At 42.4% G+C, this 11,910-nt stretch overlaps 1 protein-coding gene across 1 annotated transcript; it reads left to right on the top strand.

The window, feature by feature from the left end:
* The first annotated feature begins 663 nt into the window (after positions 1–663).
* Positions 664–11,397, top strand: tamalin (trafficking regulator and scaffold protein tamalin). The gene is made up of 8 exons (XM_041050663.1): positions 664–1,021; positions 3,107–3,159; positions 4,319–4,373; positions 6,220–6,322; positions 7,793–7,886; positions 8,944–9,010; positions 9,933–9,999; positions 10,413–11,397. The coding sequence occupies exons 1-8, from the start codon at positions 824–826 to the stop codon at positions 10,901–10,903; spliced, it is 1,128 nt and encodes a 375-aa protein (XP_040906597.1). The 5' UTR covers positions 664–823; the 3' UTR covers positions 10,904–11,397.
* The last annotated feature ends 513 nt before the right edge of the window (positions 11,398–11,910 follow it).

The raw sequence follows: 11,910 nt of genomic DNA, 5'->3' as shown, positions 1-11,910 counted from the left end.
GCTGTTTGCATATGAAGTAAGCCACCAATTTTAAATGCTATGTCACATATGTGCCACTGGACAGCTCAATTTCAGCGAAGTCACGCCAGGACATGTAAGACATAAAAAAAAACTCTGCTTTTTATAATTCTTTGTCTTGCATTGATGAAGTTTAAACAAGTAAAGGTTCTCCAAATCAGTTGGAATAAAAAAAAGTCTAAACCAACTAACACACTATTAGTTGTTCTTGATTTATGAGTATGACACTTCCCTGGCAGACAAAGAAGTTTTATACAGTCATAGCTAAAACCCTTATTGAATTGTTAGTTTTTATTTTTTGAAAACAAATAAAAACAAGACATATGTTTCACAACAGCCTAAATTATCAAAAAGGAAAAAAAGTCTTTATGTTTACTGATATATTTTTCACATGAATATAAGTTATGCAATATCCTTTCACACAAACCTCCTTAAACGTTATTGGTTCCTCTCGATTCAAATGCTAGTTTCTAAAACAAAGCCACTGCCGTTTGCTGCGTTCACGAGCCACAAAAATGTCCCAGGCGCACTTGAAGGCAGCACAGAGGACGCACGTCAGCGTCCCTATTGGAGTTCATCTGTGCCCTTCACAACAAAGTCCCCGCCTCCAGTTTATTCACAAGAAACATTGAGGGGAAATTGTAGGTGGCTCCACGTTGAGACTCACAACTCGGTCAGCATCTCCCTCGGCTGGTTTCAATCTCTGCTGGAGGACGACGAGACACTTTTACCATTGTTATTTTTTTAATTTTCTAATTTTTAATTGTGTTTGCAACAACTCTTCAGCCCCGCACATGAGCTCAACATGACTTTCAGGAGGCTCAAAAAAGTGAACTCCAGCGGGCCAGAGACTGGACCCGCATCCCAAGACAACGACATTTATTTCCCTTCGTCAAAGTCAGACAGCTGCAGGACTATGGACTTACCGACCAACTCGTCCGAGGTTTACAACTACAAGACTCTGGCTTATTCCGGTGGGACGCTGCCCAGAAACTTCAAAAAGGTAAAAAAAAAAAAAAAAAAAAAAAAAGTCACTTTTAATACTTCGTGCCTTTAGTTCATGATTTTTAATTTACCTGCAACTACAGTTTATCAGTTTATTTTATTTCCAGCTTGTGTCCTCATTCACTGGGTCCTACAGACTGAAGCTAATAATGTTTTCTGGCTAATCACCTTAATAGTTATTTTATGTGTTTGACTTTTGAAGCTGTACCTGTTCATACTGGGCACTTAGGATTAGTTTAATGTCACGTTTAGTCAGTCTTCGTGTTTGCCTTCATGCCCAGACCCATCCCTGCACTGTAAGAATGGCCATGAACAGTTTATCAGCTCATATCCAACACAGCACAAATCTTCATTATATGAATTTATTTTTTTTCAGGATAAATTCTACTCAGATGTGTGGTGTTTTCAGTGTATTGATCTGAAAATGTTTGGGACTCATCTGTTGAAAACAGTTCACAGTTTATCTGCAGAGGGCATCTCACTGAAAGCAAACAGTAGTAGCCCATCCAGGGGCAAGCGTGGACCACCCAAACACTGAATCAGATTTACGCTGTGTCAGGTACACCAGGGTCCAGTCCTGCATTGGCGGAGTTTTACAGATTAAAGTGATGATGGTTTGACTGGAGAAGCAAATCACTGAGAATCAGAAATATTCCTCTAAAGTTTATGAAATGCATTTTAATCATAAGCGCAGACTGGAGCCGACCAGTTACTTGCAAATTGGACTTTGTTAATAAATCATAGGTAAATTATTTAAGTCAACTGACTACTGAGCTCACTCTGCTGGAAAATGGACATATAGGACATTTTAATCTGCTTTTTGATTGAAATTGTTTTGGCTCTTTACTCTGCACATGTTGTCTTTATGTCATAATAAGAGTGCTCTGAAGATTACTTCATTAACGATAATCAAATCAGTCATTTTAGCCCGGATCTTCTTAACTCAATAACAACATTTAAGCCTGGATAGCCTAGTTGAGGCATAATTGAAGAGTGGTTCCCAGGACTGACAGCCACCCTCTCTCCTCTTCAGTCAATGTTGCATAATGCAGGTTAAAGGTTTGCATGGCTAGTGGGTAAATCAACCCATTTTCCTTGTTCCTGTGTCTCTCATGAAGCTAAATTGTTTTTAAAAAGAGTTTCTGGCAAAACTTGGACATCCCAGTTGGAGATTAGTTTAAAACAGACATGTCAGCAGTGTACTGTAAAGAGAGGCACAGTTCCTCAAACGTACATACTGCAAGTGTTCAGTAGCTGAAGTTTGGTGGGGGGGGGGGGGGGGGGGGGGGGGCTACAACAGCGCATTGTGCTCACACAGGGATGGAGATCCAGCTCAAGCCACCCCTGTTGGTCTCTGTGGTTATTTGGGAATAAATGCACTCATTGAGACGGGCACGGGACAATTCTGTAAGTGTTGGGACATAAAGAAAGCAACATTTTACTACCCAGAGAGGCTGAAGCACAAAGCAGCCTTTCATAGGAGCAGCATTTGAAAATGATTGAGTTGGAACAGAGGTGGATTGACTGTAAGTGATTTAGTGGAGCCTTCTGGACAGATACTTTCCTTATTTACACAGTCAGGTAGGGCAGGGCCCTGACCTGCTGTTGACTTGGGTTTTCACTCAATGCTTTTATTGTGGCCAAAGTGTTCACCGCTGTGTCTTATTTGTTTCTTTAATGGGCTGGAATTTGTACAAACTGCTTTAGATGGTTTAAAATATCAGATGGTCCAACAGTTAGAGTGCCTGAAGGTAGCTGAGTTGGTTTGGAATTAAAGTTAAAAATAGGCGCTCTGAGGTCTTCCTCCGATGCTGTTGCTGCTTGGTGTAAACAAAAAGCAGATAAACATGTATTTCTGGTTTCTGTGCCAATGTGCCTGTGCCGGCATAGTGGCCCAGTGCACTTAGAAATACAAACACGGCGCACGTGTGGAGCTTCAGCGCTCGATGGACCGTTTGATGCGCTGATGTGCGTAGTAGGTGTGTCCAGGAAATGATGGGGGATTACCCTCATGAGTGATCATGCATTAACCTAACTCAGGTGTTTGACACGCTCCACATCTCGTTTCCTTGTCTCGCTGTAGGGCGGTGGACTGCAGAAGTGGAAACCCCTAACACAGTCACCAGAACCACAAAGGTAAAATCTCCCTTCATCAGTCACTGACATTTATCCTCGAACTTCATTCTTTTTTTTCCCTCCCTCTCTCTCTCTCTCTCTCTCTCTCTCTCTCTCTCTCTCTCTCTCTCTCCTTCTTCTTCCATCCTTATACACATCTTGAAAAAGTGATCTCAAGTGAGCAGCTTCATCTCAGAGTAACAGACCTTCATTCAAACATCGACCTTTAGTGATGTCAGACATTGTTATGTATGATATTCTCGAGGTTTGTCATGAATATTCATGCATGTGCTGCCTCTGCATGAGAGAGCTTGTGCTGACGTCTCAGTCTGGCAGATCCTTGTACTGTACCTTTGTCTGTGACGTCCAGATGCTGCTGGACACAGAAGACGTCCTGTGCAGCTCACAGATATACCTTATTATGCAATTTAGATTAGGACACACATGGAAGAGAGGAATCCAGAGTTGGATATAAAAATCTTGTTTACTTACTAAAATATTGGTCTTGCATTTAGCATTTTATTGACAAAAATAATCCTTTTTTTAATGATTCTTAGTCTTTAAATAGTGTTGCCCTTAGTCAAAACTGTGATGGATCAGCTGTAAAATTCCTTATTTTTTTAGCTTTAATTCTCTAATGACAAAGACAGAGAAAAGCAGCAAATTCTCACATTTGAGAGCCAGAAGTCATCAAATATTTGGCCTTTTTACTTGAAAGATGAATTAATCGATTTAGACCTGCAGCAATTAGTCAAAAAATTAATCTCCCACGTTCTTCTCAGGTGTGAGTATTTGCTTTTCTTAGTCTTCTGTCATTAAACTGAATATTTTGAGGTTTAAGTCTGTTGGTCGGACAAAACAAGGTATTTGAAGACACCTTGGATCTTGTGAGTGACTAAACAAATAATTGATCAAATAAATCATCAGATTAATTGATAATGAAATAATCATTAGTTGCAGCCCTTAATACATTATCTAAATATTTTTTTTCTGTTGAATGACCTGATCGATTATTCAGCAAATCGTCGCAGAAAGTTTTTCTCTCTGCAGAGGTTATGGAAAAAATCCTCAGAGGTTTAGTTACATAGCTCACATGAATTTTACAGGATATAAAACAAGCTGTGACAGAAAAGAGTTAGTTCAACTAAAAAAATGTTTTTAAATCTCTTTCTATTCCCAGGAAGGTGGTGGTTCTGGAGAAAAAGGAAGAGGAGACGTTTGGTTTTGAGATCCAGGTAAGAGGATTAACACTGAAATATGGGCGGGGGGGGGGGATTTCTGAACCCTGTGAGTGCCATTTAACGAGATTTCTCTGATCAGCCGCATCTCTGTCAACGGATCAAACTTGAGTGACTGAGGGATGTACATCTTGTCGTGTAAATCTCTTAATCCGAGCACTTGCCTGCCCCGGCGGGGGTGAAAGGTCACGCATCAGTCAAATAGCTCGTTGATGTTAGTCCCATGACTCGAGAGAAGAGGAGATGTTTTCTCTTTTTTTTTTTCTCTCTCCCAGCATCTGTATTTTAAGCCGTGTGGTTTACTCACACGCTTTCCTTGTAATACCTGCTTTACTCTCATCCCAGAGGCAGAGGCTTTGCACATTTGACCTCAATATCTCTCTGATCTCTCTCACCCTACTCATTTCTCCCTGAAGCGTTGCCTCACAATGTCGGCTCTGTCACACAGGCCCCATTCCCTAAATAGTTTTTAAGGCAATGATTAAATGCTAATTTGGCTTGTTTGAATCTGAGTCTCTTTGCAATAATGTAGATATTATAAAGCTTTGGTCATCAGTTCAAGTTTCTGGAAGTGAAACTTTGCATCTTGGAAAAGACATTTTCTATTTATGGTTTTGTTAGAGGTTCCCACCCTTCCTGCCTGCCTCTGGCCAGAAGGAAGTGAGGTCATGAGGGCCAGTTTGACGGCCGACACAAAAAAACTGAGATGAGTTCGGAGTCTCGTGTTTTCGTGTTGCTTTTCCTCCCTCAGCGTCTGTCACGTTGAAACTGATGTTGTGACCCGAGGAGTCAGCATGTAAATGTGATATTTGCGTTTCAACGACATTTGCATGGCTTAATGTTTATCTTTCAGGCTGTTGAGTAGGAAGCTCACGCCGAACCGGCAGCACACTCAGACGCAGGCAGATCTGAATCATCGCATATTTCCATAAGACAAATTCATCCAAGTTGGATTCGTGTTTTTACACTTGACTGTTACAGATGGAAAAGCTTGATAAGTTGTGTCTCGTTTTACGGGACGCTCCTGGTTTTGTCTGTCTCTCATTCTGTTTGCTGAGTCTCAGACGCACTCAGCAGCAGCGTGTTGACTGACAGACAGTCGTGTGACAAGGGGAACTTTATCTGTGACCCTCTGCAGAGAGGCAGCGCCGACTGAAACCAGGAAGCAAATACATTTGGAAGTAACAAATACTGTTTCTATGACAACAAAACATTTTTATCTGTTATCTTTTTCTTTTTTTAATGTTATTATGAACAGACAGTATCTTTGGGGTTTGGGCCGTTAGTCAAATTGGTTAAAATCAAGACATTTGAAGACCAAATTATTAATCGATTAATTAAATCGATTAATCAAAAAGGAAATAAATTGTTTGTTGCAATCCTCTTATATAAACTCTCCTTATATTTTAGGTACAGATTCTTTCATGAAAGATTTCAAACAGTTACAACAACAGCTCTGGGCCTTCTGTTTCATTGTGTGGCCTGTGAGAGCAGCAGCTTCATGAAGTGGCTGATTTCACTGTCACTTTTATGTTGGATGATTTTTTTTTGTTGTTTAATCAGAGAAGATAAACAAACCTCTAACTTTTCATGCTTGTGCCGCGTCTCGGCATGTTCGCTGATACGATCTGATTTCCTGCATTGCTCGTCTTGATGGCTTCCTCAGCATGTCGTTCAGTGGTTTGTCGGTGTTACGTTGCAGGGCCACATTATTTCTAAACAGTTGACATCAGACACATTTTGTAAGACAGTTCCTTTACATCATGAATAAGGAAGGAAAGGAAGTATTTGTAAAGCTTTTTCATTCTCTTTTCTTCAGAGTTTCTCGTCCTCTCTCTTTCAGACGTACGGCCTCCACCATCAGGACCAAAACTCGGTGGAGATGTGCACGTTTGTGTGTAAGGTGCACAGCGACAGCCCAGCCCAGCAGGCAGGACTTAAAGTCGGTGAGTTTGTGTTTCTCCTTTTTATTCAAGCTGTATCTAAGCCTGAAATAACCTGGAAAATACTTGAAATAGACACGTGGGGAAGTGAGCGTGACAGGAGGTTTTTGTTCACTTCATCCCATTTTTTTTTTTTTTTTTCTGTTTGCCAGCTGACACTTCTGCACCGTACGTCAACAAAACCACCCATGAGTTTCAGCCGGCTGTTTAGGGAACTACAAATATGACTGAGCGCCTACTCATTTTCCAGTCAACAAACAACTTAGTGAGCGGCTATTTCAGCCAACACGCACTTGCCAGCTCCTCTCACCAGAGTGCCAGATAGAGTAAAGCAAAGACAACCTCTCAAATGCCAGTTTTAACGGAAGTGTTATTTTTGTTTATCAAGCTTTAACTGCTTCCTTTTTTGGTCCCTGATTTTTAAAATTCCCTCAAAGATAGACGCAGTGCGTTAATAAAGCAGGATGGACAGTTATGTCTCAATCAGGAGATGATCAGTGATTTTTAACGTGGAAACACAGACAAGAAAATATTTTCTCACTCTGCGCGGTGTCATGCTTCAGCGCTCTTCAACTTTGCTTCCATAAATTGTCTCTGGTTTTCAAACTCGTGACCGCTCAGTCACAAGCTGGCTGCTCTCAGCCTCACGTCTCAGTCAGAGTGTCAAAAAAAAAAAAACGCCGCCACCTCCTTCCCTCATCCGACCTGCGTGTGTCACTTCAGTTTCACTTCCTACATTCCTCACATACCCGTTCTATTGTTCCCCGTGTCTTGGTGCGAACACAATGACTTCATCGTATGAAGCAGATTGGGCGTAATTTTTGAAAGAGGAAAATAGGCTTTGTGCCTATTTGTGCCTGAAGCCTCACAAAGGTCACTGTCACGCATGAGGGCCCACAGCACGACTAATGCCACTGCTGAAGTGGAACTTTGTGACTGTTATAGATACACAAACAAATACTGTGTGGTAAAGCTGCAATGATAAGTCGATCGGAACAAAATTTATTGTCAACTATTTTGATCATGTATGAATTGTTGAATTCGTTTTTCAGGCAAATATGTGGCGGTTCCACGTTGCCAAATGTGAGAACTTGCTGGTTTTCCTCATTTTCCTCGGCATTTTCCACAGTTTTCTCATGTTTTATAAGCAAATTATTGAGGAAACAATTGTCAGATTTATTGATGATTAATAATTGTTGGTTGCGGCCCTGCTTTATGACTTAAACACACTGAAATAAACGGCCTCTTTTCACATAAGGTGAAGGCAGTTCAGTGATGAGCCGTATGCCACGACTGCACATGCATGGCGGTCCACATTTGCGTTGCACATGTGGTTTCATCGAGGTTTCATTTAGAATCAAACAAGCCTCAGTTGGCTGCAGCTCGCAGTAATTGAAGCCACAGAGAACCGAAGTGCATCCTGACCGGACGGCTGCTGGTTAACACACATGTTGTCTTTTTGTGTGCGTGCAGGGGACACCATCGCAAGTGTGAACGAGGCCTCCGTGGAGGGATTTCGGCACAAAGAGATCGTTCAGCTCATCAGGGCCTGCGGCAACTCACTCAGGTACGCAGACTCAGAGAAAACAGCGACATGTGAAATAACAGGAGTTTTGATAATCGAGTAACTGTTCAACTCGGTGGTTCTCAACCTGGGAGGCGTGAAGCCATATCAAGCGGCGAAGAGCCTCTAAAGCTGAAAGAACCAAAGTCATGTGGGAACAAAAACCAATAAGAGTTCTCTGATGCCAACAAGGCTAGCAGTGCTCAAGATTTATTCAGAGGGCAACATGACATGTAAATTACAAGACAGACGTCTCAGAGTCTGTTTTGCTCACGGTCAGTGTGCATAGGAGAGTAACATGAGAGAGAGATGAGGGGGTTGTTCTTTCAATAAAACTCAAGTTTGGCTATAAGTTTCCCCACTGTTGTTAATGGTAAAAGTTTCAACTTCCAGCTTAAATATCTTTGGGTTTTGATTATTGGTTGAACAGAAGGTAAATTTTATGAATTGCGGGGATAATTTTTTTTGTATTTTTTGACATTTTATAGACAAAGCAATTAATTAAGTAGTTAAGAAAATAATTAGCAGAGTCTGTCCGACGGAGTTTGAGAAAATGAAGGAATTAAAAAAATCTTTTTTTTAGGGTTCAGTATCTGTCAGTTTGCTGAGTGGGTGTTTAATTTGAACCACACTCTCTTCCTCACCCTCCTTCCCTGCTTGTAAAAGATTAAAAGGACAGTTAGCGAGGCCCCGTCTGTAAACTTTGAGAGCTGCTGCAAAAGACATGAGGTGAACCGCATCAGAGTGGCAGGGCAGGCCCGGATTTTACAGACCGACATCACCAAATTACACTTACAACTTGAGTCCATATAAACTATTACAGTGAAAACAAGCTGTATAAGTCAGCCCCAGACTCGTGTGATTCAAAGGACTCGCAGCACTGACGTGGAAACTGTATATGTTGCTCTTCTTTATAAACTGTTTGACACCAGACTCATTCCCGCCACCGTCTTATGAAAGGAGTCTTTTATATGGTGGAGTTATTTCTGCCCTTGTAGTTTTTATAAGTGCTTCCTGTTACGCTTATTAGCTGTATCGCCTTCTGGTTTTTCACTCACAGGCTGGAGACGGTTTACAGTGACTCAATCCGAAAAGCCGAGCTGGAGGCCCGGCTGCAGTATCTGAAGGTGGGTTTTTCTTTTTTAGTGACACCACAGCCGTTTTTCACTGTTGGTCAGCAGTCAGTCAGCCTGCTTGTGTGTTCAGCAGCCACACACACACATTGTTAACATGCTCGATATAGACACCACCTCCCCCTCCCTCCACACCTGTCTCCCCAGCAGCAGCAGCACCTGTTGCATCAGCAGTTTCTCCAGCAGGCTCACTGGTCGCTGCAGACATTCTTAACTCGTGGCTGTGAAAAAAAGCCTGTGAAGTGGCTCGAGTGATCGAGCTTTTCCCCCAAGATTACAGCAGCTGTCCCGCTCTAATCTGCTGCAGCACAGCCGCTCTCTGAGCCACTGATCCGGCAGTTTAAAGATTAACCTGCTGCCACACTGGACGTGCGTCAGATGAAAATGTTGGTAGATGTCGATTCCTGACCAAATATGATGTTGTTATGGACTCATTTACGTTGAGATAGACACAAAACAAAAACAGTGACTGAAAAAGGACCATGACAACTATGAATACAGTCGTATTCCTAGTAGTTTGTGTGTCTGTTTGCTGTGGTATTTGGGAACACCCTCTCACTTCTAATCCTCTTCCCCTGACTCCTATTATTTGTCAGTGGAGTTTTTCTGTTTCACACCTACTGTTATCATTTCTGCAAATATTTCCCTTTGACGCAATAAGCGATTTAGTTAAATTTTTTGGTCAGTACACCTGCGGTTTGGGGCTAGCTCACCAGATCTCTGTTATGAATTAGCTCAAAACTCCTGACACATTGCACGTCTTACCTTTGAGCGTGTTTGTTTTTAAATTTTAGTGAGTTGCTTCAGGGTTTAAGTCCTTGTTCACGAGCTGTTCAACATTGTATCTACACTGTTTGCTGTTGTTTTGTATTTTGTGTTGTGTAATCATTTAACATAAACCTCTCTTCCTTTTTAGCAAACTCTTCACGAGAAATGGGATGAATATCGGTCGTTGATGGTGCAGGAGCAGAGGCTTGTTCACGGTAGGTCATCAGGAATATTATGTCTTAGCAGTTCAGTTCAGTTTATTTCAGCAGGTTAATCCACTCTCTGTTCACACCTCTTTTACGTGCCTGTAGATGTATAAAATACAAACAATAAAAGTATTAGAACATGTCAAAATGTCCAGATTTCAAATCTTGCAGTCATCTGCTTTGAATATTTTTTTTTGTGTGTGTATTTTTCAGTGTAGGGGGAGGAAATGTGCATTCACAGCAGACAAAACAAACATCATACAATCACAAATATTTAAAAAAATACACGTTCTACAACCAAGAAATGACCTGTGCTCTGTACCAGTTTGAACAGTTTCCTGTGTGCTTGTGTGCATGCAGTGATACAACTTAGTCAAATTTGTGGTAGTCCACTATTGTAACTCTGCCCTTCCTTCCTGCAGGCATAGTGATGAGTGATGCTGCAGTGTACGAGTCACTGGAGTCAGCAGGTGTGTACGGCAGCCTTGGCGCTCACAGCCCCGCTTTCCAGAGAGCCCTGCGCGGCACCGGCAGCACCAGCAGCAGCGCCAGCTTTCTCAGCACTGCCACTGAGGACGACCCTCTGTACCAGACCTGCCTGTACCAAGCGGACGGCAGCGTGGACTCAGACAACAGCAGTGCGGACAAAAAGAAAGAGCAGCAGTCGTCGCAGAGGCATCGTCTCCGACCGGCCAGCGAGCTCTTCACAACGGCCAAAACGCAGCTGACCCGCAGCGCCAGCACACGCAGCTACATGAGAGGATCTACGTCGTCGTCGTCCGCCTCCGGCGAGAAGCAGGGAGGATTCAACACACTGCAGAGGAAGCCCAAACAGAAAAGCTTCCGCAGGCGCCTCCTCAAATTCATCCCCGGTCTGAACCGACCACTGGAGGAGGAGGAGAGCAAACTGTGAGCAGCAAACGGAGCTGTTCACCTGACCTTCACAGAGACCAGACAGTGACTGTCAAACTAAACTGCCAAAGAAAACAGAGCAGGCACTAAAGAGTGAAGAAACTGAGACCAAAGTGTAAAGACTCTCCAGCTGCACCTCTCCTTGTTTGAATGAGTAGACCAATGAACATTTGGCTACATTCAGTAGCTTTCAGTGTTTCACAGCTGTACATAACTTTTGTTTTCTTTTTGTCTCGTTCTTTTAAGTTATTTATTTATTTTAAAATGTTTGGTTTATGTACAGAATGAAGCATTTTTTGTTTTTTTTTAACTGCATGCAAGACTTTTATTTTGACAGCTGAATAAATGCCCTGTTATGAATGCGATTGTGCAACACAACGTTTTGTAAGTTTGATATCTGCTTTAGACGATTCAGATTGATCTTGTTTTATTTTTTTCCGCCTCAGTCACGGTTCCTAAAAATAAAATATGGAGGATTATTTTGTGCAGAACTTGCGAGAAAGGCTGTTTTGTTCCAGAAGCCACAACTGTCTGTGGGAATTGTAGCTCCCACACTTGAATTAGTCCTCAGACCTCGATTGTACACACAGTCTGTTTGTAATTCTCCAGCTGAGATGCGACCTTTTCCGCGTGGTACGGTTAAATTTAGTAATCCTTCAACTTTTCCCCCGGTTGAGAATGTTATCGGCCAAGTTTCGGAGGTTACTGTGTGGTTTCGGATGGTTTGAGCCTTTTTGCGGTGCGAGGTATCCAGAATGGAGGCTGTTGTATCGGCTCTGACGCTGTTTATTGTCGGGAGAAGAGCGAGGAATGTGCGGAGAAAGGCATGACCCAAAATTCCAAACACAACCGCTTTCTTTCAGCTCCTGCAGACGAATGCTGATTCCTCCTCCTCCACGCTCCCATATTCCCATGGCAGCTTCAGTTGTCCATAAGTTAGCTGAGTGTGTGTGTGTGTGTGTGTGTGTGTGTGTGTGTGTTGGGCGGGGGTTGCCTGGAGTCTTTTCA

Source organism: Toxotes jaculatrix, chromosome 2, assembly GCF_017976425.1.
Source record: "Toxotes jaculatrix isolate fToxJac2 chromosome 2, fToxJac2.pri, whole genome shotgun sequence".
NCBI lineage: Eukaryota > Metazoa > Chordata > Actinopteri > Toxotidae > Toxotes > Toxotes jaculatrix.
Note: the sequence above shows the minus strand (reverse complement) of the source record. Positions and strands in the feature narration are given on the sequence as shown.